The sequence below is a fragment of the Schistocerca nitens genome, chromosome 7, assembly GCF_023898315.1.
Source record: "Schistocerca nitens isolate TAMUIC-IGC-003100 chromosome 7, iqSchNite1.1, whole genome shotgun sequence".
NCBI classification, from domain to species: domain Eukaryota; kingdom Metazoa; phylum Arthropoda; class Insecta; order Orthoptera; family Acrididae; genus Schistocerca; species Schistocerca nitens.
This window is the reverse complement of record NC_064620.1, coordinates 564240207-564268152: the sequence shown is the minus strand read 5'-3', so window position 1 is coordinate 564268152 and position 27946 is coordinate 564240207. Positions and strand designations below refer to the sequence as shown.

The 27946-nt window shown below is 42.9% G+C and overlaps 1 protein-coding gene across 1 annotated transcript in view; it reads left to right on the top strand.

The window, feature by feature from the left end:
- Positions 1-27946, top strand: part of LOC126194767 (uncharacterized) — a 1371323-nt gene that overhangs the window by 854790 nt on the left and 488587 nt on the right. The window contains exon 3 of the mRNA XM_049933053.1: positions 5075-5304. Within this exon, the coding sequence (XP_049789010.1) occupies positions 5075-5304 (230 nt within the window). The remainder of the gene's footprint in view (positions 1-5074; positions 5305-27946) is intronic.

The following is a 27946-nucleotide window of genomic DNA, read 5'->3' as shown; positions in this document are numbered from 1 at the left end:
GACGTCTGTCAGTGTGTCTGCCTTCCACCGTTCAAAGTCGTTTATCTTGCAAATGGCGTATTTCAGAACATGGGTTTGCTCTACTGAGTCTCCTCCACAACAGGAATTCTGAATCACACTGTAGAATCTTCTACAAGTAATGACTATTCTGCGGTCGAAACAAGTAATAAGCACCTACAGATCTTTTTTAGCAATATATTTTTTGTGCATGCGAGAAGTTATACATAAAAAAAGCCACAATGAGAAAAACACAAAGGAAATATAAGTTACAAATACTTGTGGAAGTTTATAATTTATATAAAAAACAGCTACCAGCCACCTGTATGGTTTAAAAAGTTTTATTATCTTCAGACCATGACCGGTTTCGGATTTTCCTTTACAAATCCATCTTCAGATGGCAGATTACACGCATTCTTAGTTGGACCTAGTTTTGTTTGTGTTATTCGTTTGCTGCACTGGGAAAGAAAAGAAATATTTTGTTGTCATATCGGTAATGGTATTTTTACGAAAGATTTACTTCTTTTACAAGATCTAATTGCTCATGAGATGGTTTTTATAAACATTAGTAAACTTGCAGGTTAGTGTACTTACGAGCTGTGTAGTTCTGCCTGACGAAATATAAGTGCGTTTATGTTTTCGAACGCAAGCTTCATACACTTTTCAATATGCACTATGTGAGTGCTATTCCAGTCAATGGTCGTCACTTTTAACCTCATCATTTTAATTACACACGCAGCACACACGAATAACGTTTACAAAACGTGGCCCAGCTTCACATTACAACCAAGAAACAACGTTTGCAAAGAGCTTACAGTCATAACAATGTTAACTTACAGATGCTGTATGGTCGATATGGGTACAGTAAAATATCTCTTTGCTATTGTATGAAATTAATCTAAAATGGAATAAATAAAATTATATAGAAATAAGATTACAAACATTATATGTAGTACAGAATTACTGTGTGTTACTAATTAGTTGTTACAATAGTAGGAGATAAATTCAATATATGACATAATATGCAATGCACATGTTTTCATTATGCAATTTTTTTTTTCAATGACATATAAGCAGTTTTTGGGGCCTGTATACTGAATGTTTTTGATGGAATATTAGGCTTAAGTTATTTTAAAAAAGTGAAAGCTTCTTCAAAGTTATTTAGGAAGGGGGTGTTAACTGACTCTGTCTGTTCATTCAAAATGAGATCAGGGAACCTGTTTTTATGTGTATGAATCTCAATCACCTCTAGGAGATTCAATGTGAAACCTTTGTCTTTGAGGTGTAATATCTGCAGATTGTTTTCTATATTCTCAACTGTATGATTGTTTTCTGCAAGATGGGTGGCAAATGCAGATTTGCTTAGGTTTTTCAGACGTAGGGCATCAAGGTGTTCCTTGAATCTTATTTCAAAAGCTCTACCTGTTTGGCCAATGTAGAATTTAGGACAGTTGTTACACTTGAGTTTATAAATTCCAGATCTTTTATGGGGTATGCTATTGTGTGGGAGTGAGTGTATGACTCTTTGTTGGAGTTTGTTATTGGTAGAGAAACTGATTTTGACGTTCTTTTTCTTGAATAATTTGGAAATTTTATATGAAAGTGGGCCTATATATGGTAGGGCTACATATTTTACTGATTTTTTGTCTTTCATAGTTATTGTGGCTGTTGCTTGTTGCAAAGACTTATTGCTAGCAATTTTTACTTTTGTTTTTTGAGAGAGTGTGTCTATGATTGAAGCATCATAGCCATTATTTTGGGCAATTGATTTGATTATGCTGATTTCTTTGTGCTGTTCAGTGGGGGTGAGGGGGACTTTATGCATACGATGTAGCATTGACCGGAAGTTAGCCATCTTATGTTGGTTCGGGTGGCAGGATGTGTTACTGATGGTAACATCTGTGGTTGTTGGTTTTCGAAAGATACCAAAATGGTGTTTGTTATGTATGCTTGATATTTTGAGATCCAGAAAATTGATGCTATTATTTATTTCATGCTCCACTGTAAATTTGATGTTGTTGTGTAATTTGCTCAGATCTTCAGCTAAGGCATCAATTTCGCTGCTGTTACCATCAAAAAGTAATAGAGTGTCATCTATGTATCTCTTGTAGTAAATTATTTTACTGTTCATTTGGTTATTAGATGAGAAGAACTTTTGCTCAAGATGGTTAATGTAAATATCGGCTAATAATCCAGCAAGACTGCTACCCATTGCAAGGCCGCCATCATTTTGTTTATAGACTTTATTATTGAAGGTGAAGTAATTATTAGACAAAATGAGTGTGAGGATCTCTATTAACTCATATATTTCTGGTAGATTGATCTTTTTGTGTTTTAAAAGGTTACTTTTTATTATGTTAATTGTTTCATCTACTGGGATGTTAGTGTATAGGTTTACAATATCTAGTGAGGCAAATCTAGCTGTTGGTGGTATGTGGATGTCTTTGATATGTTCTATAAGGTCGATTGTGTTTTTAACTGTATAACTATGTTCGAACATGTAGTAAGTGGTAAGGAGATCCTTCAATTTTCTGCTTATGTAGTATGCTGGGCTGTTTCTTGAGTTCACATCAGGGCGTATGGGGGAATTTTCTTTGTGGATCTTAGGCTGTGACCGAAGTTTCGGTGCAGTTGGATTCATGGTAATGCAGTCCCGAATTTCATATTTATTTAAAAGGGATTCAAAGCTGTTGAGTAATTTACGAAGTTTAGCTTGAAATCTTGTTGTGGGGTCGGATTCTAGTTCTGTGAAGTTATTGGACTGAAAAAATTCAAGAGTTTTATCAATGTATTCTGATTCATACAAAACAACTACTGAATTTCCTTTATCAGCCTTTACCATGAGAGCTTTGTTAGCAGTAAGTTTATCATTGATATCTTTAAGAGTTTTTTGTTCATTATATTATTTTTTGAAAGCATGTGTTTAGTGATGAGTTTGTTGGCTTTATATGCCAACGCATTTTTCTCATTAGGCTTAAGTTTGGCAATGTCACATGCCAGTTTTGTAGCTGCTATTAGGTCTTTTATGTTCTTATTACTTAATCTTGGGGCAATATTATGCTTGACGCCTTTATCTAAGAGGTTAAGTTCATTGGGATTGAAAGAAATATCTGTTGTGTTTACCACTCTGTTATAGAATATGTGCTTCTGCTGTTCACCAATGTTAAGTGGTTCCTTTAATTTGAGTTGAATGAGGGATTTTAACTTCTTCTTGTGCCTAGAGGAGATTTGTTGTTGTTCTCTGCTAAGAGCATGATTAATATGGTGTGTTACATACATGAACTGTAGAGGTGTGAGATTATTTCCTAATTGTAAATGCAGCTTGTACATAGATTTATTCAGCTTATCTTTCTTCTTATATTGTAATTTGATTTCTGTTTTTATCCAAATAGTTTCACATTTTACTTTAGCAAGCTTAGCAGCTTTTGTTAGACTATTGACCTTAACTTTAACATAATTTGGGGTCACTTTTTCTAACAGACATCTTTGAATTTTATGTTGTTAATTGTTTTCATTACATCAATCTTACATTTTTTGAACGCATGTAACATTCTCATTACCTGGCTAGGTAAGCTTAACGCTATTTTGTCGAAAGACGACATGTTGAGAAACGTGGCTGTTGTACTTAAGGTTTATAATTTATATAAATTGTGGAAGTTACGTAAATATCAGAGACGGAATAAACCTCACAATTTCTTAGAAACTGCTACTCATTTAAAAATCAGGATAGATTATTTTGGACTGAGAATCAACGAATCACCTTGCTACAATTTGTTTCAGCGACTGCAACGGGAATAAAAACAAAAATTTCAATGTTTTTCTTTTAGTTTGCGTGTTGACGTATTCATGTACAGTTCGTAGCACTAATGACTAGAGCCCAGTGGTGCGGCAAGCACTGGTAACGTCCCTATAAACATCTGTAATGGAAATGCGTGACCGGTTGTATTTCATGGCCTTCCCTATGAAGACAAGAAGTTCCTCTGCGGCACAACACTCGCTGTTAGTCGGTCTACAGCACCGCGCCGCTACTGCGGCAACAATCTCCGATTGCTTTCACGGTACTTGCGGCGTTCCGCTTACTCAAGGCAGGTGGCTTAACGTCTAAAAGCAGGAGAGAGCTTCATCCTCAGCAACGCCAGAGTTGGGCAATCTCTGCTCCTCCTGCGGCGCGACAACACCACAATCGCTCCATGCAACAAGTACATTTTTATTATTTACGGATCTCCACTATCACTTCTTAATACAGGAAAAATATAAATGAGTTCGATCCGTCGTAACAGTATTTATACTCCAAAGTACAGAGTGAAACGTCTTGATATGTCACTGACCATGACGTTGATGTCAACTTTTTGCGTTCGGTACCGACCATAAATCAGTGGACGTTAAAATTTCACTCGGTGTTCTATGCAAGTAAATGGTCTAAGTCAGATGATCAGGAACAAAACAACGCAATAGAACGCTTGCGTGGCGATTGACGGAACTACAAACTATTATACTACCAAGATGAGGCAACTCCGTCAGTTAGTTTGGCAGTTATGGACATTTAAACAGTGGATACTTTTTTGGACCCCTCTCTATTACTTTCCCCCGCATACGTCTTGCGTAATGACCATGAGGAGAAAACTGAAGAAATCAGAGCTACTACAAGAAGCTTATCAACAATTATTCTTCCTACGCGCTATTCGCGAATGGAACAGGGCTGGAGGGCTCAGTTAGTGGTAAAAAAAGTACCCTCCACCACACACCTTAAGGTGGCTTGCGGCGTATGATATATTATGCGGATGAATCGTTTGTTGACAGTTTCGAACACGTATGCGACCGCGGTCAGAAGTGTGTTTTAGCTAATGATTACTTTGAAGGGTTGTTTCTAACTCTCTTTTTTTTTCTTGATTTTCTGAGGCTATTCATCAGACTTCTCAGATGCATTTTATATTTAGCGTTTGATGTTTAACTTTTTTCGTACACTGATCGGGATGAAATGTTACATCGTCCTTCTAGAAGCCTTACCCTGATCAGACCCTCATTTCCATTCAACAAGCGCCTCTCTTCAGGTTCGCCTCGTGCTGTCGTGTTGCAGACGAGGTGCGGCTGGCGGTGGAGAACGCGCTCCGGGTGAACCGCGAACACGAGTGCCGGTGGCCGGTGCCTCGGCTGGTGCGCGTCAAGGACGTGTTCCCGCAGCCCAACAAGCGCTACATCCCGCACTGCGCGTCGCTGCACCAGTGCGCCGACGACACCGGCTGCTGCCATTCCGACACGCTCGCCTGCGTGCCCGCCAAGACGCACCCCGTCTCCCTCTACTTCTACGTGAGTACCTGCTCCATCTACTCTGCTGCTCCGCTATCTACTTTACTTTTATGTGAGTATCCACTCTATCTGCTCCCTGTACTTCTACGTGAGTCACTGACTCCATCTACTCTGCTATCTACTCCCTACACTACTCTGCTATCTACTCCCTCTACTTCTATACAGTATGAGTACCCAGTCTATCTACTCCATCTACTTCTACGTGAATGTCCACTCTACCTACTCCTCCACTCCACTATCTACTCCCTCTACTTCATCAACTACCCATTCGAACTACTCTGCTACCTACTCCCTCTGCTTCTATATGAGTACCCACTGTATCTACTCCACCATCTACTCCCTCTACTTCTACATACCTGTTCCATCTACTCTGCTGCTCCGCTATCTACTTACTCTATGTCTATGCGAGTACCCACTCTATCTGCTCCCTCTACTTCTACGTGAGTCACTGACGCCATCTACTCTGCTATCTACTCCCTCTGCTTCTGTGTGAGTACCCACTGTATCTACTCCACCATCCACTCCCTCTACTTCTACGTGAGTACCTGCTCCATTACTCTCTGCTGCACTATCTACTCCCTCTACTTCTATGTGAGTACCCAATCTATCTGCTCCCTCTACTTCTATGTGAGTACTGACTCCATCTACTCTGCTACTCTGCTATCTGCTCCCTCTACTTCTATACATTATGAGTACTTACTCTATCTACTCCATCTACTTCTAAGTGAATGTCCACTCTACCTGCTCCTCCACTCCACTATCTACTCCCTCTACTTCTTCGACGACCCACTCGAACTACTCTGCTGTCTACTCCTCGACTTCTAAGTGAGTACCCACTCTCTCTATTCCCTCTACTTCTGTGTGAGTGCCCACTCTATCTACTTCGCTGCTCTGGTGTCTACTTCCTCTACTTGCATGTGAGTACCCATTCCATTTACCCCCAATGGGGGCGGTAAACATCGATTAAAATTACTTTTATGAGTTTACCTGAGAGCCCGCAGCCCACCGAACTTTGGCTGGGGTGAGGAAGCACGCTTCTGACGTTTCAGCTAAGTACAGCTATTGACATGGTACACACGTACTGTTTATTTTACATTTTATGCGAGTATTTTGCCCTTTAGGGCGTTCTGTATTCTTTAGGCAGTTTGTAGTTTTAGTGTGTTCCAAAGAAGGCGTGGTTATCCACACCAAAACGTAGGTCAATATCCGGTTTCTATTTGCAGTGGAGTCGGATTCTTTATAATCATTAAATTATTCACGTTTGCTGAAGTTCTCAATTACTTTTTTGGTCGACCTCTCTTTGGGTCGAGTGCTAGCGGCGGTGCATCGACCAATCACAGTCTTTCTCGTGCTTTACGTGTTGCATGTTTTGCAAGTCCATGAACAGGCTTACAAGTGCATGCGGTTTGCACGAAAACGAGGCAGATACCCAAAGTGGATTTTGCATTATTTGGATTGTAGAGCAAACAGCAGCAGATGTTGGTACAGACCTCTATAAAATCTTCTACGCAACTAATGCAAAGTTACATCTGTTACTGAAGTTAATATTCCGTAAAAGCTTTAGTTTCTGCCTGTTAAACAGAAAACACTGTTTTCAGATTCATATATGAAGGGCTTATTTCAATAGTGGTACAAGTCCATTACCTCCACTTTTCTGCCTATAATGCTTCTACAATTAATGATCCAGACAAACAGAAAGATTCATCTCTAGCAAGAAGCCATATGCTTGGATATTTCTGGTATCTCAACTGCAGATTTTTCAGCGCTAATTTAACTTTCGGACTCTGTATCTCACAATGAACAAAAATGGACTTGTACCACTATTGAAATAAGCTCTTCATATTTTCCTTACTTCGCATCAAGCGATTATTTAGTTAAGAACATCTTTCGCATCTTATAGATTCACGTTACTGCTCGGTAATGAATTAGTTGCCTTTCCTTTGTTGATCGTAGCTGTTATGATGCCTCCAAGTTAAAAATTTGCCATATACACTCCTGGAAATTGAAATAAGAACACCGTGAATTCATTGTCCCAGGAAGGGGAAAATTTATTGACACATTCCTGGGGTCAGATACATCACATGATCACACTGACAGAACCACAGGCACATAGACACAGGCAACAGAGCATGCACAATGTAGGCACTAGTACAGTGTATATCCACCTTTCGCAGCAATGCAGGCTGCTATTCTCCCATGGAGACGATCGTAGAGATGCTGGATGTAGTCCTGTGGAACGGCTTGCCATGCCATTTCCACCTGGCGCCTCAGTTGGACCAGCGTTCGTGCTGGACGTGCAGACCGCGTGAGACGACGCTTCATCCAGTACCAAACATGCTCAATGGGGGACAGATCCGGAGATCTTGCTGGCCAGGGTAGTTGACTTACACCTTCTAGAGCACGTTGGGTGGCACGGGATACATGCGGACGTGCATTGTCCTGTTGGAACAGCAAGTTCCCTTGCCGGTCTAGGAATGGTAGAACGATGGGTTCGATGACGGTTTGGATGTACCGTGCACTATTCAGTGTCCCCTCGACGATCACCAGTAGTGTACGGCCAGTGTAGGAGATCGCTCCCCACACCATGATGCCGGGTGTTGGCCCTGTGTGCCTCGGTCGTATGCAGTCCTGATTGTGGCGCTCACCTGCACGGCGCCAATCACGCATACGACCATCATTGGCACCAAGGCAGAAGCGACTCTCATCGCTGAAGACGACACGCCTCCATTCGTCCCTCCATTCACGCCTGTCGCGACACCACTGGAGGCGGGCTGCACGATGTTGGGGCGTGAGCGGAAGACGGCCTAACGGTGTGCGGGACCGTAGCCCAGCTTCATGGAGACGGTTGCGAATGGTCCTCGCCGATACCCCAGGAGCAACAGTGTGCCTAATTTGCTGGGAAGTGGCGGTGCGGTCCCCTACGGCACTGCGTAGGATCCTACGGTCTTGGCGTGCATCCGTGCGTCGCTGCGGTCCGGTCCCAGGTCGACGGGCACGTGCACCTTCCGCCGACCACTGGCGACAACATCGATGTACTGTGGAGACCTCACGCCCCACGTGTTGAGCAATTCGGCGGTACGTCCACCCGGCCTCCCGCATGCCCACTATACGCCCTCGCTCAAAGTCCGTCAACTGCACATACGGTTCACGTCCACGCTGTCGCGGCATGCTACCAGTGTTAAAGACTGCGATGGAGCTCCGTATGCCACGGCAAACTGGCTGACACTGACGGCGGCGGTGCACAAATGCTGCGCAGCTAGCGCCATTCGACGGCCAACACCGCGGTTCGTGGTGTGTCCGCTGTGCCGTGCGTGTGATCATTGCTTGTACAGCCCTCTCGCAGTGTCCGGAGCAAGTATGGTGGGTCTGACACACCGGTGTCAATGTGTTCTTTTTTCCATTTCCAGGAGTTTATAATGTGAAGAGTTTGCAATGAAATATGTGATTGCTGGGTACTTTACATTCACTGCATGTTATGTCATACATTTCTGTGTAGCAAGCACCGTCAACAAATCTAAATTAGTTTGAAAGCCAGATGGAGAGCCATATCTCATTCCATTGTGAAGGAAATATATCTTAAAGATTGGCAATACGGCACGCCTCATCGCATTAGAAACAGTTATAACAAACAGTGTCCCTTTATTATACAGTTGTTTGTTTCGTACATGGTTTATCAAACCACTCACAACCACCATTTAAGCTTACATTGCCTTAGTCGTTAAGTCTTAATACCCTCAATATTTTGTAATCCGTTTGAGATTTCGAAACGAGGTTTTATGAAAACGGAATTACGAAAACGGGTTAGTAATTCGCTGTTTGCTTGGTAATAAAAACTTTCTTTTATCTACAGAAATACAGAAACAATGATAGCATTTTTTCGATGGAACCATACATGTTTCTAATGCTGTATGGTAAACTGCTGAAGGACCTGTATGTTGAGACAGTAACAAGTAAAATAGATTTTCTGCGAATAAAGTAGCTTTCGTGAATGGGACGTTAAAGGTGGCCTACCGAGTGCAGATACACTTCCGCTTCCCTGCAAACATACCCCAACTTATACATATACAGGGTGTTTCAGAAGTGATGGTCAATATTCAGGGATATGCCAGGAAATATAATTCGAAACCAAAAATTCAAGTAAACATGGGCTCTAAAAAACATAGCTTAAGACCTAAGAGCAATTGTTGATCTTCAGTATTGTGAAACAAATCTCTTGTACTGTTAGCTCTTTGCTTTCCATGTTTTGGAAAGTGATAATACGGATCAAAACATGTGCTCTTAAATGCGTACCTTAAGAGGTGTGAGGATTTGTTCATTAGAAGAGCTGAGATTCAAAGTAGCGAAGACAAACAAGTACTCATAGCTGTCAAGGCATGCATTTTAGAGCACTTCTTTACTGGACACCTTTCTCTTTTTCCGGTGCATCATTTTTTTTCTTGTTTTGGTCCATACTACCACTTCCCTAAATATGGGAAGCAAAGAGCTTGCAGTACAGGTGTTCTGTTTCACAGTACTGAAGATCAAGAATTGCTCATAGCTCGTACCGAGCGAGGTGGCGCAGTGGTTAGCACACTGGACTCGCATTCGGGAGGACGACGGTTCAATCCCGTCTCCAGCCATCCTGATTTAGGTTTTCCGTGATTTCCCTAAATCGTTTCAGGCAAATGCCGGGATCGTTCCTTTGAAAGGGCACGGCCGATTTCCTTCCCAATCCTTCCCTAACCCGAGCTTGCGCTCCGTCTCTAATGACCTCGTTGTCGACGGGACGTTAAACACTAACCACCACCACCACCACCACCCCCATAGCTTGTGAGGTATGCGTTTTAGAGCCCATATTTACTTGAATTGTTTGCTTCGAATTATCATTCCTGTAATAACTCTGAATATTGACCATCATTTCGGAAACAAGATATATATATTTCGAAAAAAATGTTCGAATGTGTGTGAAATCTTATGGGACTTAACTGACAAGGTCATCAGTCCGTAAGCTTACACACTACTTAACATAAATTATCCTAAGGACAAACATACACACCCATGCCCGAGGGAGGATTCGAACCTCCGCAGGGACCAGCCGCACAGTCCATGACTGCAGCGGCTAGACCGCTCGGCTAATCCCGCGCGGCTATATATATTTCGTTCGGAAAATATTTTCCTTTAAATATTGGCGTTATTAGTCTTTCACAGACATCGAATGAAATTTTAAAAAGCTCACCTTTCCATCGCATGTAAATAGAGCTGCTTCTACATTCGACAGATAAACGAACATTAACTGTTTGACAAAATTCAGGTCCCTGTGTTTGACAAATCAGCTCATATAGTGAGCCGGAGGATTGAGGACCTTCATTTCCTATGCGCGCAGTTATTAATCCCATGAGCATTTGGCATCCTTCTCATTAGCTGACCACATTCTCTATCGCCACTAACATTAGTGAATCTCAAAGTCATTTTATTCGAGAAACTGAATGTACACATTCACCACTGTGGCTGCGAACGGCCGCGCCGGGCATATCGATGACCTGGAGGGTTGGGCGAATACAGGGAGTTGTCGCCTAAGGACGGAAAAAGCCGGCCAGTTAAAACCGATACCGCTATTTTAGTTCTGAATAACCGGTATTTTTCGGTATTTTTTGGTCTTGGTTGTGACTTTTTTTTTTTGCTAATAACCGAGTAATAAACCGAAATATCAATTAACGATAGCAGCAGTGCTAAATTTTATCGTTTTGAAATAAAGATTTTCTAGATGAAAGGAGTAATTTTTATTCGTCAAATTTGGATTAGTGTGGAATATTACATTATTATAGAAAATGGGAAAAGCGATCAAGCTATTTTAGTAACGATGCCAACGGAAACGAGCAACAAATACATGGAATAAGAATTGGTACGGCATTGCTGAGACAATAATGTCCTCATTGTCGAGTGTGTGCGTGCAGTGTGCAAGACTGATCTACTCGGTAGTCTCTCGTCGCCATACATCCGTCGTATTGCAGAATAGCACCGACCCTAGTCTGGAAATATTTTTACCAAATTACATAGCAATGAAGTACAATGCTCCGTTTGCTTTAAAAGATTAAAGAATTGTCAGCCATTTCTATGAAATAACAACAGAGGGAGGAAATTATGGTAGCAGTAATAAATAAAAAATATAACAATTCATTCATAGAATATATAAAAATAGAAAGTAGCTGATCTGGTGCCTGTGTGTATGTAATATGCCTTTATCTACTTGTAGCCTTTGAAAAAGGCTAATTAAAACGAAAAACAGAGTTCTTCAACGTCATTTTTCACCCTTTAGCACTGACAATTCGGAATGTCCAAATAGTGGTACAACCCGCGTTTACAACATGATTTTTGAGCAGTGTTTCAAAAAATTATAGGTAACAGTAAACAGGAGATTTTTGTAGTACTCAGACACTAATTACTTTCCAAGAAAAGAACGATGGACAGACTAAGTTTTCTTCTATTTACGTTTTTAATTAAATATTTTGAGTCTATGTATTTTGAAACTGAGACAGTCAAAAATTTCAATTTTTGTTCGGTTTTTACGTTTATTCAGTAAACGATAGGAATAAAAAAAGCAAAAATTGTTTGTTTCAGAAACCGTTTATTTTGAGCGGTCTTAGCAGTAAGGTTAAACTGGCATGGAATAATACCGATATAATCGAAAACCGATTCACAAGCTGAGATATTGTCACGAATAAAACAGTGACCCATATATACAATAAGTTTCCTTTAATTTGCGTCTAGGGTCACAAAATTTTTGTTAACAGATTACCGGTTTCGGTCTGTAATGACCATCATCAGATCTGTTTTATAAAAACAAAGTCCTAATGTACTGCAGCCATAGTGACGAGACTGGTGCTGATTCTGCATTTAACATTTGACAATGCCACTACGGCTACAGTACATTAGGACTTTGTTTTTTGAAACAGATATGATGATGGTCATTATAGACCGAAACCTGTAATCTGTTAGCAAAAAGTTTGTGACTATAGACGTAAATTAAAGGAAACTAAAACCGATTGTTTCACTGATAACCGCCATTCTTGCTCTCGCCACCATGCTTTGATCGCCATGTCGACAGTGAGATGGAACAGGAACATTATCGTGTAACAAAAGGTAATTGCCATTCTCACCAACACTGAAGGTAACAGCGATTAGTAGAGTGATTTTCGACTTCAACGAGACCATATTAGCACATATACACCGGAAAACATATTGGAACCCGGGACCTTTAACTCTCAGAATTCCTGTTACATGTAGCGGTACCACATCTAAAATTTATTTTCAGTTGCTTTGTAATGTGACCGTATCGTTAGCGCTGTGGCTACAGGGTCTCTTTAAAGAAAGAGAAAGTGCCACGTATTTCTTCAGAAAGTAGTATTCGACGAAACTAGAAGAAAATTTCTTACAACTGTATGCCTGTTGAACTACCGACCGTTTTGCTAGTAACGAGGTAATGTATGGTGTTGAATGGTGCAGATGGTCACAGGAGGCGGCATAGTAAACTGCCACAGTATGCGCTTGCGGGCTGACGCAAATCCTCGAGCTATCATGGAGGTGAGGCATCAGGGTGAGCAGGAGTTGTGGGTGGCAGACCCATAGACCAATACACTTTATTGAGCAGATTAAATGGGACCTCACACACTCGGTATTTATTGTGCAATAATGCTGTGTCAGTGCGAGGCCAAGAACGCCACAATATCGCTGCGCAGTATTTATGCCCGGAACGCGTCAGGTAGAATTCTGTAGCGAACATGTGGGCGCTCGATGATGCGGAACTAGCATGTATTGCGATCGGTGGCAGTCGTGCTGCAAGAAGAGCAGCAAGAGGAAGCGGCGGTGGGCGAAAAAGTGGCTTGGAAGGCCACACTAACGTGCTGAGAGAACTTGGAGCAGAAGCAGAGAACTACGGAAATTTTTAATGTCTGAACTAGGAACATTTCAACGAATTGGTGAAACTTATTCCACCTTATTTACAGTTTCTACAATGCTGAAAAGAGTGAGATACATTATTACGGAGGGTAGTTGGGTAGTGCTATTATGTTTTTCTGTAATAAATCATTGAAGTTTCTGAAACGAACGAATAAGCAGCTACTATGTTACTTCCTTGCAATTAAATACATTTGTCGACTGTTTCTGCAGCTAATTACTGAGTAAATGTACAACATGAAATCAAATTACTCCTCTGAGTGCACTTAAAGAGATGATTCCTTACATCTCTTTTTCATGATGTACTCACATTCATTTGACGTCGCTGTATCAGTTCTTTACACGTCCGCAAATCGCGAAGTATCGGTGGGAACAGATGTGTACTGCGTCAATACATTTAAATTCCTGCAGTCTTCTTCAGCGTAGTGTGCAAACTGTCAATACAGCTCTGAGGCGTTCAATATTCAGCGTCTGCGAGCTCCTTAGTATGTGCTGTGTATTATTGATTTCTGCGCGATGAATTACCAGCGCTACTGCAGACCATTACTCCTGCAGAAAGATAACGATGTGACGTATGCGTGACGGGGCATCACTCAGTTTCCTGCAGATCCTGCGGCAGAACCTCACCGCAACTTCTCGTCGGCGAATCATTGCTCGATGAGGTCCGGTAGCATGGCCTCCCCATTTACTGAACCTGAAGCCGTTGTAGTTCTAGCTACTGGGACTTTTAAGGACTGTAGCAGACAGAAGGGAATGACAGGACAGATACGTCCATATCTCAGCAGAAAGCATTTTCCGGACATATCATTATAGGAAATTTTCTTCTACGCCGGAGCGCCAAAGAAACTGGTATAGGCGAGCGTATTCAAATACAGAGAGATGTAAACAGGCAGAATATGGCGCTGCGGCCGGCAACGCCTAAATAAGACAACAAGTGTCTGGAGCAGATGTTAGATCGGTTACTGCTGCTACAATGCCAGGTTATGAGGATTTAAATGAGTCTGAACGTCGTGTTATAGTCGGCGCAAGACCGATGAGACACAGCATCATCGAGGTAGCGATGAAGTGGGGATTTTCCCGTGCGACCATTTCACGAGTGTATCATGAATATCACGAATCAGGTAAAACATCGCTGCGGAAAAAGATCCTGCAAGAACGGGGTCAACGACGATTGAAGAGGATCTTTCAACGTGACAGAAGTGCGACCCTCCCGCAAATTTCTATAGATTTCAATGCTGAGCCATCAAAAACTGTCAGCGTACGGAACATTCAACGAAAAATCGTGGATACTGCCTGTCGGAACTGAAGGTCCACTCGTGTACTGTCGATGACTCCACGACACAAAGCTTTACACCTCGCCTGGGACCACCACTACCGACATCGGACTGTGGACGACTGGAAACTTGTTACCTGGTCGGACGAATCTCGTTCTAAATTGTATCGAGCGGATGGACGTGTACGGGTATAGAGACAATCGCATTAAACCATGGATCCTCTGAAGGCTCTGTAATTGTGTGGGGCGTGTGTAGTTGGAGTGATGTGGGACTCCTGCTACGTCTAGATGCGACTCTGACGGGTGACACGTACGCAAGCGTCCTGTCTGTTCACCTGCATACATTGATATCCATTGTGCATTCAGACGGACGTGGGCAATTCCAGCAGGACAATTCGACTCCCCACACATCCAGAACTGCTACAGAGTGGCTCCAGGAACACTCTTCTGGGTTTAAACACTTCCGCTGGCCACCAAACTCCCCAGACATGAACATTATTGAGCATACCTGCGATGCCTTGCAATGTGCTGTTCAGAAGAGATCTCCACCTACTCTTCCGGATTTATGGATAGCCATGCAGGATTTATGGTGTCAGTTCCCTCCAGCAGTACTTCGGATATTAGTCGAGTCCACGCCACGTCGTGTTGCGACACCTCTGCGTTCTCGCGGGGGCCCTACACGATATTAGGCAGGTGTACGAGTTTCTTTGGCTCCTCAGTGTAGTTTTGACCGATACTACCTCCTCTAAGAATATGTGACATTTCTTTTTAAATACCATATTTTTATTATTATTCCTTTCCTACAAAGGAAATGTAGGAGTTCAGAGCCGTCTGTATTTTGATCAGGTTTTAATTAAGGATAATTGTGCATTATTGCGGTCTTTACACAGGAAGAAAAGCAGTTGCCGAAGAAAGAAGAGGATATGGGAGACATCGTATGCATTAACTGGTATCGAAAAGTACTTTCACGACATAGTAAGACATTGGTATGGCAAATTAAATAAGGAAATTATGATACCCTCTACCAGGAGATCTGTGACAAAATAAAACATTTTTCTTGTAGTAATACCTTCCCACAGATAGATTTAAACACTTATGCAACCTTTAACAGACATTGGTCAATTGATGCATGGACAACACGCTTAACTGGAAATCCAATTCTCACCTACTGATCTGCGTACAAAAAGAGTTCAGTAAATATACTGTATGGAATATTGAACCTGAGGCCTTAAAAGCTGAACAGCGGAGTTCAAATACTTTTTTCTGGTCGTACACATCTATAGCATAATTATCGTCTTGCAAATATTGAGATATGCAACTTTTTTTGGTGGTATGTTCACTCTATACAAAAGGTGAGGCTTTTCAAATTAGGCCTGTTATTGTCCGACTCTTTTTTCTATCCTGGATTGTGTCCTTACGCTGTGATAAATTTCATCAAAATCGATCACTTCAGTGCCAGTAGAAAGAGCAGTTTCGTACAGACAGGTTCTAGGGTTCTGCCGGAGGGCAAATATCTCATTGCCCGTGCAGGCTCAAGGGAAACGACGTGTAGTACGTTCTCAGGAGCGGAACGAACCAACTCAGATGTGATTTGCCTGAGGCGTGTCCTCACGCACACTTGTGTATACCCAGATGGGTCCTATTTTGAAGATTACCACCACTGACTGAACCTACCATTAACGCGCAAGCCTCAGTCTCGTTTGTTGTTGGGTGTCAGTCGCACACTTGTGGGCGTTGTACTGACCAGCTCGTCCACTGCCACTTAAATGATCGAATTTAATGAAATCGGTCATATCATACGAAGGCAGCAGGAATTCCAAACATATTCTCGCACTAGGATGCCACGGCAGTACGTTCCTCACTAATGTGAGTACGCTTTCTCTTGTCGAGATAGCATTTTGAAATCTTACGTCTAGTTCTTAACTGTCGACCTATTTTCAGATACGTACTTTCTCACGTAACAGAGAAAAACATAACATTATCATTATTACCATTAATACTACACCTTTACTTCGATGTCGCTCTGATACTCGTACGCCGAATGTTTACATTACGATTATTAATAAAATTCATCCACTACATCCCCCCATTCTAATCGTTTACTCTTCGTAAACACCTACACCTTTACTTTCCAGTCTGCACAGACTCGATGCAGGTAGAACAGTCGTTGGCACGTGGAAAAACTACACACATATGCTTCACTCCCACTCTCCTCTCCCCCCCCCCCCCCCTCACCAGTCCCCCTAAATCCCCATTCTATTCAACACCAGAAGCCGTCACAACAATGCCCCTCCCTAAGGACAGACTTTACTGCTCTGTAATTCACTCGCGCCGTCAGACGACATTAAAAATGCGCCATAACCTGATCTCTGTATGGTAATAGAATGTAAATCAAAATTACTGTTGAATACACACGCCCACGAAAGGAACGCCCCGTTTCTTCTAGATGAAATGCAAATAGCATTTGACGTCATATCAAGTACGAGTTGCATATTTGGACTCTCGTACTGAATGTCGCCGTCTGTGATTGTAGCTTTTCATGCGGTAGAGGCCGCCTTATTGTAATTATCTATTTATCTGTCTTATGTTTGGCGATAGGCGCCTCTGAAGCTTCGGAATTAATGTTTAATATTCTTCTTTTTTATTTTACTTTCCTTTCCTAATGAATGTTTATACTTACAATCCTATTAACAGCTATATCAGCGTGAAATGTGATCCGTCTGATTCTGTTCACTCGTAATATTGCTGATACATGTCACGACTTTCGATCTATTGAAGTACTACTTAACCCAATTCTTTGCGCTTATATTAATGTGCTGCTTCAAACACGGCATATCTAGCACACTTTGAATGCACCCAGTTGCTTCAACAAATGACAAATTGTCGAAACTGCAACTTCAACTAATAAACACATCGACAGCCGTAAGTTGTATGTATCATCTTTTTATAAAAGCTGCTGGAAATCGTTGTAAGCGTACGCCTATTACCGACATGTTATTACGTTTCGCGTAACGTTCGGCAAATGGACAGCTGAGTATACAGACATGTCAAGCTGAAGAATTTCCTTGTCTTTGTTTTTAGTCGTTAGTCTCCTGGCTGGTTTGATGAGGCCCGCACGAATTCCTCACCTGTGCCAACCTCTTAATCTTAGAGTAGCACTTGCAACTTACGCCCTCAATTATTTGCTGGACGTATTCCAATCTCTGTCTTCCTCTGCAGTTTTTGCCCTCTAGTACCAGAGAAGTCTTAACCGACGTCCTGTCATCCTGTCCCTTCTCCTCATCAGTATTTTCCACATATTCCTTTCCTCTGCCCAGAACCGATTCTGCGCAGAACCTCCTCATTCCTTACCTTATCAGTCCAGCTAATTTTCAACTTTCGTCGGTAGCACCACATCTCAAATGCTTCGATTCTCTTCTGTTCCGGTTTTCCCATAGTCCATGTTTCAATGTATGATGCTGTGCTCCAAACGTACATTCTCAGAAATTTTTTCCTCAAATTAAGATTTATGTTTGATACTATTAGACTTCTCATGACCAGGAATGCCCTTTTTGCCAGTGCTAGCCTGCTTTTGATGTCCGCCCCCCCCCCTTGCTCCGTCCTTCATTGGTTATTTTACTACCTAGGTAACAGAAGTCTTTAATTTCATCTATTTCTTGCCCAACAAGCCTTAAGTTTCTCGCTGTTCTCATTTCTGCTACTTCTCACTACTTTCGTCTTTCTTCGATTTACCCACACTCAATATACTATTCTCATTGGACTGCTCCTTCCATTCAGCACTTCATGTAATTCTTCTTTACTTCCGCTGAGGATACCAATGTCATCAGCGAATCGTATCATTGATTCCTTTCACTTTGAGTTTTAATTCCACTATTGAACCTTTCTTTTACTCCCTTCATTGGTTCTTCGATGTGCAGATTTGACAGCAGGGGTGAAAGACTACATCCCTGTCTTACACCCTTTTTAACCCAAGCACTTCGTTCTTCGTCGTTCACTCTTATTGTTCCCTCTTGGCTCTTGCACATAGTGTATATTACCCGTCTCTCCCTATAGCTTACGCTTCTTTTAACGTTGCGAAGTATGGTACAGAGTGATGGGATACTTTTGAGCAATGCTGTCAGGCGCCGCCAATGGACTGACAGTGAGTAGCTGTCTACTGGCAGTGTTCAACCGACGGCAGGTCAAGAATTTATATATTAATTTTTTTGGCCTCTGGCAGCTAACGGCCATTTAGCCAGCTAAAAGTTAAATAACAGACATGCAGTACAAAATCTGAAAACGGAAATGCAGAGGCTCAATCTAGATATAATCGGTGCCAGCGAAGCGAATTGGAAAAGAAAAACAACAAATAATTCTGGTCAGATGAGTATAGGGCAATGTCAACAGGAGCAGAAAATGGTGCGACAGAAGGAGGATTCGTTATGAATAGGAAGGTAGGGCGGAGGGTGAGTTACTGCGAGAAGTTCAGTGATAGGGTGGTTCTTACGAGAACTGACAGCAAACCAACACCGACAACGATAGTTCATGTGTACATGCCGATGTCTCAAGCTGAAGATGAAGACACGGATAAAGTATATGTGGATATTGAACGGGTAATTCAGTACGTAAATGGAGATGGAAAATCTAATAGTCAAGGGGGACTGGATTGCGGTTGTAGGGGAAGGAGCAGAAGAAAAGGTTATAGGAGGATATGGGCTTGGTACTAGGAATGAAAGAGGAGAAAGATAAATTGAACTCTGCAACAAATTTCAGTGAATGACAGCGAATACTCTGATCAAGGATCACGAAATGTGTACTTGGAAAAAGACGGGAGATACGGAAAAATTTCAGATAGATTACATCAGAATTGAGAATCACGGAGTAGACCAAGTTAAGGAATTCTACTACCTAGGCTGCAAAGTAAATCATGATGGACGGATCAAGGAGGACATAAGAAGCAGACTAGCACCGGCAAAAAGGACATTCCTGGCCAAAGAGAAGTCGTATCAAACATAGGCCTCAATTTGAGGAAGAAATTTCTGACAATGTACGTTTGGAGCGCAGCATTGAATGATAGCGAAGCACAGACTGTGGAAAAACCGTAAGAGAAGGCAGTCGAAGTATTGGAGATGTGGTACAGAAGAGTGTTGAAAATTTGGTGGACTGATAAGGTAAGGAATGAGGAATGAATTTTATCCATAGTGGATGCTGTCGAACTCCGTGACTGTTCCTTTATTGGGTGTAGAAAAATATCCGCTACCAGACACAATAAAAATTTATTTATTTGTCACACGACCGGTTTCGGGCTTGCGCCCATCTTCAGGTGTCTATACATTCATGTAAACATAGTGTATTTCACTAGTGCACATCATAGTAGTGTAATATGAAGCTATACTTGGTAAAACTGAAATATGGACGTGAAAATGACCATAAGTGTGTAACTAAGTGGAAAAACTATCACCACAGCATAACTGTAACAATGGTGCTTCATCTTTATTGATCTCCAACAGTTCAAACATGTACATGAATGTATAAACACCTGAAGATGGGCGCAAGCCCGAAACCGGTCGTGTGACAAATAAATTACCTTTTATTGTGGCTGGTAGCGGATATTTTACTACACCCAAGGAATGAGGAAGTTCTGCGCAGAACCGGAGAGGAAAGGAATATATGGAAAACTCTGACAAGATAGGACAGGTTGGTATCTGTTAAGACGTCAGGGAGTAACTTCCGAGATAAAAATGGTTCAAATGGCTCTGAGCACTACGGGACTCAACTGCTGAGGTCATAAGTCCCCTAGAACTTAGAACTACTTAAAGCTAACTAACCTAAGGACATCACACACATCCATGCCCGAGGCAGGATTCGAACCTGCGAGCGTAGCAGTCGCGCGGTTCCGGACTGCGCGCCTAGAACCGCGAGACCACCACGGCCGGCATTTCCGAGATACTAGAAGGAGAGTAGAGAGTAAAAACTGCAGAGGAGGACAGGGATTGGAATACATCCATCAAATAATTGAGGACGTACGTCGCAAGTGCTACTCTGAGATGACGAGGTTGGCACAGGAGAGGAATTTGTGGCGGCCCGCATCCAACCTGTCATGACACCTTTCGGTCTTAGTCTTTCATTTTTTCCAAACAGTACGGTACTTCGAGTCTCGTGAAATAGTCATTACTCAATAAAGAACGTACACGGTATGTAACAGACCTACTGCAGGGACGCAATATAGCGTTGCCCCCAGATGAGTTATTAAACCAGTTAGAATATTGACAGCGCTGACGGGTTGGAAAGTGCAACGTGTGATGCGGTCCGGCCGGTGATTGCCGTCCGGAGGCAGGAGGACGCGCTGTGGACGTCGCCAATTAAAACCTGAATGGACTGCTTGTCTTCCGGCTGTCGGGACGGTGGCGCAACCCAGTGGGCCGGCCGACTTGCCGTCTGCTGGCTGCCTCGTTATGTTGGCTGCACTGGACTGGGCCGCCAAGTCCACGAGATCTCCCACCGCAGATTGCATCTACGTGATGCGTATCTCAGCCCTGACGTACTGGAAGGCGACTGCCATAATGCTGGCCGATGGGGGCGATTGATCAAACACAGTTAACGTGGCTCTTCGCCAGCAGCCATGTTCCCGCCCGAGTTTGACCACAGCAGTTATGCTCTGCGGTCTTCCTCGTATAGCCTCTCGGCGCGATTATCACCGCATCCATCACCGTAATATCACTTCCGCCTCATTAAGGTAGCGTGTAGCCGCGAAACTACCAATATCTAGGACGCTAATGGCGTCGTGTTTTCGCCCTCGCACCGTTAGCGAATAACAGGTGTTAACATCGCGATGGGTTAATGTGGTAGTTCTTATGCCCTCGAGTGCCTTAATTTGCCGTCAAGTTCTAGATTTATCTTGTGCCCTTTCTAAGGAGCTCGACATTTTTACGCGAGGTACTGGGTAGCAGAGATAATGCTCACTGAACACCAGCACCTCCTATACACTTTTCTTGTAACATTAACAAAGTGTCAAAATACCAAAAGTAAGTTGTGGTAAAGGATTTCCACTGGAAGAAAACGCATTCTAAACCAGAAATGTGCGTAATGCACTGACCTCGTATTCGGGAGGATTTACAGTGTCAGCATGATTTCAGTTTTCAGTAGTTTTCCAAAATGAAGCAGATGATTTTTATCCTTGACCACTAATTCAAGTGACGTGGTTCGATAAGGAGTGAAATTTCAGAAAGAAAGACTGATGGATGAAAGAACGCAAATGTAAGACAGTAACTCCAGAAATTGAAATTCTGCGGTTACTAAAATCAGAAACAAATGTAGAATTAAAAAAGCTACATATGAACTACAGTGTAACATAAAGATTGCAGTCAATAAAGAATTCCTCTGGTAGCAGTACCAATGATGGCTTCAACAAGCATCGAAAATGTATTCATGTGACTAAGTCAAAAATAATGAATTAAATGAGAAGGAGAAATCGGAAGCCAAAAAAAGAATAAGTGTGACATAAAAAAAGGAGTATAATGTTGATGAAAATCATAGTCTGGATTCTCAGTCTCAGTAACAAAACGAAAGTATGAAAGAGGAAGAAACGACTGCTAAAGGTTGTAAAGCCCAAACATGACATACCCATTCAGACATGGTACATAAATTCCTGGGAGTGGTGAAAGTAAATGACAAGCTTCTGTTTATTTCTAGGATACTACATGTGGCCCACAAAATGTTTTTTATGAACTACATTAAAGTTCATGCAGGAATATTACTCAGCTGTATGTGACACAAACTAGGTTTCATTAAAAGCAGTCTTACTCAGTACGTGCAGACGGTAGTAAGAATGGTTACAATGCAAGCTTGATTTCGCAGAAGTCCATAAAAAGATTAATAAGAAACCTTAAGTGACAACAACTCAAGAAAGTGCCTAATATCTCGTGGAGAACTTCCTCGAAATTCCCAACGAGCGTTTCTCACGGCGGAAAGCTTTTCTTATACAGCATATTGCTTCCACAACGACGTTGAAGGTAACACGAAACTAATGACAACTCTAACGGATATATACAGGCAGTCCTGCTTCCTACACACCATCCGACAATGGTAGAGAAAATTCTAAGGATATGATACAACAAAAAGTATCCTTTACCATTCAGTTTATATTACATTCGGAGTATTTGTAAATGTAGGTAACGCCTCTGAACAACTTTGACAGTTATTTAGTAGTTACAGTGAGCAACACAATTCAAAACTCACTTTTTCGAAACTGCATATTCGTCTCCCATTCCACCACAGGAGTTTGAAATTTGAGTCAAAGGTGGCTACAACCTTTCTCTGTGATGCTGCAAAAGTGTAGCGCCCTGCGAAGTCACCCTCGGGCTCGGAGACGCTTTGAACAGCAAGATGTTGACTCATGAGAAAAAAATTCCAGAGCTCAGAAGTTAATGTGAAGCACAAAGTGAGTTCATGATGTCACTCTGGCACCAAATTTCAACGTAATTCTGAGAAAAGCCATCGTGACGTGTCACACGATGTGAAGTCGTCACACCTCATCTTACTCACATTTCATCAGTTCTCTTGACGCCTCTCCGACGAAGGCGAACTTTTCAAACACACTGCCGTACAGAATCGACACGTGAAGGTCTCAGGTGGTGGCATAAAAAGGGCGTTCTTTCAAGCACCTTTCAGCAATTCACACTCCTGCATCGCAGAGGGAGAGAATTACGGGGTTGCGAAAAAGTGACCCTTTAGTTGCTGCGCGCAGTGTAAATAAGACTCTTGATTATAGCAATTTAAAAGACCTTCACCCATTACTGCTTCGTCCAACCATTTTCCGATCTACCGAAATGAGGTTTCTCAGCAGATTACGTACAGGAACCGTATCGGGAACAGAGCTTTTGAAAAGGTACGACCACTGTGGTTCCCCAGCGTCTCCCTTCCAAGCATGTGCTCAGTCTCTAATGACGTCATCTTCGAAGGGACCGTAATCGCTAATTTTCGCCGTTTTCTTAGCATTTGAAGCCTCCAACATAGTTAAGTTACTTGTTTTGTTTAGCCGGCCGCGGTGGCCGAGCGGCTTTAGGCACTTCAGTCCGGAACCGCACGACTGCTACGGTCGCAGGTTCGAATCTTGCCTCGGGCATGGATGTGTGTGACGTCCTTAGGTTAGTTAGCTTTAAGTAGTTCTAAGTTCTAGGCAACTGATGACCTCAGATGTTAAATCCCAGAGTGCTCAGAGCCATTTGAACCATTTTTGGTTTCGTTTTGTTTATAAATCATCATGACCAATGCTTTAACAGTTAGTAACATGTTGTGTTTGTAACTTAACAAAATTCATATGAGAAAATGGCTGTACAGATTAGAAAACGGTAATACTAAATTATATTTCTGCGTACTAGACGGCCAGCAGAATTATTGATATACATCAGATATTGGCTGTGGATTGTCCCCAGCAGAGAAAATTGATGTTAACCAAATTAGGGCATACAGCATGGTTAATAAAATTTATTGTTGGATACATTGCTTATTTACTCGATGAGATGTTGGCATGAGTACGTGACGTATATTCAGTTCATATTTTGCTGACATTCTCTCTCTATACTCAGAATATGCCTAGCTCTCTGAAGCTCTTGTTTGTTTTTTGTTTCTTAATGTAATAAAATAGTCCCACCCGCATAAAGATGTTTATTTATTTTCTGGTGACCGGTTTCGGCCACTGTTCCGATCATCATCAGACCACTTGCTCCATGAGTGTCTGCTGAAACTGGCGAGGAACAGGCGCCCCCTAGGAGGTTTATAGCCTCTCTAGGGGCAGTGATCGTAAGCCTCCTAGAATGGCGCCTGCTCCCCACCAGATTCAGCAGACGCACATGGAGCAAGCGGCTGATGATGATCAGAACAGTGGTCGAAATTGGTCACCAGTAAATAAGTAATAGTTGCGACTCTTTTATTATGCAAAAAAATAATAATGACGTTGAATTAGAATAGAAACAAGATAAAATATTTCAGAAAATTTTAATACCTCTTGTTATGATTTAATTACTTAGGTCTGTGAATCGCCAAACACCATAAACGTCACAGAGCCGATAAAAAACGAACCGCGCCGTCGTTAGCTACGTCTCTTTCATTATGCGCTTATGATTAATTTGCGTTGTACGCTGTTGAGCCTCAGTAGATGGCCGCTAAATGTGAAACATTGATTAATGTAATACCAGGAACTTTCCTCACTCGTGTCTATAAACAAACAAGAGAATACATTCACGGCAACACGAGAGCCACAGATTTGCTACCATAACGAGTAATAAGTGCCTTCCCGCGGTAGGTTGTATTTCAGCTGCATTTTTAGAGTCACTTATGCTAATGGGCTCCCCGCGACAGTAGATGCACGGGGTGCAGTTTTTGTATTCGTTAGACTTGATGGTTCAATTTGTGTTGCAGCTGCGCGCATTTATTATCCTCTAGTCTAGGCTTAACCACTCTGGCGGACGACGACAACACTTTAAAAAAAGAACTCATTGTTTATTTTCTTTTGTTTAATGAAATACAGCCAAGACTGCTCTCAGCTGGCTGAGTGCAATTGATAGCAGGAAAGGAGTAGCACTGCCATTACACTTACTAGGTGTGTTGTCTCGCACAGAATTACAGTACTACGGCCTACTGACAGTCAGATGGGAATTACGAACGACGCTGCAATAAGCAGGTGCCAAAGTAATTATTATTCCTGTTCTATGCTCCGTTTTATGGAAATGGAGCTGAACGAAATGCTAAGACTTACGTGATAAAAAATACACGTTTTCAGGCCATTTTTGTATCATACGTGTTGACATTACCTTTCGTTTCGAAATTTCTGTAACATGTGCTTGATTGTTTCGCTCCACCAGGATGTCTGAGATTGTCAAGAGATCCATCGATATTCCGCTTCGTCTGTGATGCTAATGCGATGTTTAATTCAGAATCCGTACATTCTGTCCTTGCTGCTTTGTTTATTTTACTCTCTACTGGAACAAGTCATCTTCAGAAAATTTTTATTTTAAGACGAATACCGGTATGTGATGTAGGTAGTCGGGCCTCTTTAAAAAATGGTTCAAATGGCTTTGAGCACTATGGGACTTAATATATGAGGTCATCAGTCCCCTGGACTTGGAACTACTTAAACCTAACTGACCTAAGGACATCACACACATCCATGCCCGAGGCAGAATTCGAACCTGCGACCGCAGCAGCAGCACGGTTCCGGACTGAAGCACCTAGAACCGCTCGGCCACAGCGGCCGGCCGGGGCTCTTTAATTACTGGGCAGGCCTGGGACAGTTGACGCGCTGAAGCTGCAAATCTGTGTTACAAACCAACCATATTGGTTCCTGGTTCATGGCTTGTGGTGCATGCTTCCCAGTCGCAGCTGTTTGTTGCCTAAAGGCTTCCGGGGACAACAAAAATTTTGTATCTCATATTTCGTATAATTAATGACTGAATTTAAAAAATTAAAATGCTGTCATAATCTTCTCATCTAAAGGTATAGTCTTATGTTAAGTGGCAGACATATAAGACAAGTATCAACTTAGAGACTAGACATGTCTTGAGGCAGTAAGGGCCACTATGTGCAATTTATTTTTCTTTTGAGTCATCAGTCTTCTGACTGGTTTGATGTAGCCAGCAACGAATTCCTCTCCTGTGCTAACCTCTTCATCTCAGAGTAGTAATTGCAGCCTACGTCCTCAATTATTTGCTGGGTGTATTCCAGTATCTCTCTTCCTCTGCACTTTTTCCCTTCTACATCTCCCTCTAGTACCATGGAAGTCACTCCCTGATGTCTTAACAGGTGTCATATCATCCTGTGTCTTACCCTTGTCAGATTTTACCACATACTCCTTTCCTTTCCGATTTTACACAGAACCTCCTCATTCCTTACATTATCAGTTCACCCTATTATCAACATTCGTCTGTAGTACCACAGCTCAAATGCTTCACTTCTCCCCGAGTTTTCGCTACCATACAATGCTGTGCTCCAGACGCACAATCTCAGAAATTTCTTCCTCAAATTAAGGCCTATGTTTGAGACTAGTAGACTTCTCTTGGCCAGAAATGCACTTTTTGGCAGTGCAAGTCTCCTTTTGTTGTCCTCCTCCTTGTTCCGTCAGTCATTAGTTCTTTTGCTGCCTAGTTATCAGAATTCCTTAACTTGATCTACACTCCTGGAAATTGAAATAAGAACACCGTGAATTCATTGTCCCAGGAAGGGGAAACTTTATTGACACATTCCTGGGGTCAGATACATCACATGATCACACTGACAGAACCACAGGCACATAGACACAGGCAACAGAGCATGCACAATGTCGGCACAAGTACAGTGTATATCCACCTTTCGCAGCAATGCAGGCTGCTATGCTCCCATGGAGACGATCGTAGAGATGCTGGATGTAGTCCTGTGGAACGGCTTGCCATGCCATTTCCACCTGGCGCCTCAGTTGGACCAGCTTTCGTGCTGGACGTGCAGACCGCGTGAGACGACGCTTCATCCAATCCCAAACATGCTCAATGGGGGACAGATCCGGAGATCTTGCTGGCCAGGGTAGTTGACTTACACCTTCTAGAGCACGTTGGGTGGCACGGGATACATGCGGACGTGCATTGTCCTGTTGGAACAGCATGTTCCCTTGCCGGTCTAGGAATGGTAGAACGATGGGTTCGATGACGGTTTGGATGTACCGTGCACTATTCAGTGTCCCCTCGACGATCACCAGTGGTGTACGGCCAGTGTAGGAGATCGCTCCCCACACCATGATGCCGGGTGTTGGCCCTGTGTGCCTCGGTCGTATGCAGTCCTGATTGTGGCGCTCACCTGCACGGCGCCAAACACGCATACGACCATCATTGGCACCAAGGCAGAAGCGACTCTCATCGCTGAAGACGACACGTCTCCATTCGTCCCTCCATTCACGCCTGTCGCGACACCACTGGAGGCGGGCTGCACGATGTTGGGGAGTGAGCGGAAGACGGCCTAACGGTGTGCGGGACCGTAGCCCAGCTTCATGGAGACGGTTGCGAATGGTCCTCGCCGATACCCCAGGAGCAACAGTGTCCCTAATTTGCTGGGAAGTGGCGGTGCGGTCCCCTACGGCACTGCGTAGGATCCTACGGTCTTGGCGTGCATCCGTGCGTCGCTGCGGTCCGGTCCCAGGTCGACGGGCACGTGCACCTTCCGCCGACCACTGGCGACAACATCGATGTACTGTGGAGACCTCACGCCCCACGTGTTGAGCAATTCGGCGGTACGTCCACCCGGCCTCCCGCATGCCCACTATACGCCCTCGCTCAAAGTCCGTCAACTGCACATACTGTTCACGTCCACGCTGTCGCGGCATGCTACCAGTGTTAAAGACTGCGATGGAGCTCCGTATGCCACGGCAAACTGGCTGACACTGACGGCGGCGGTGCACAAATGCTGCGCAGCTAGCGCCATTCGACGGCCAACACC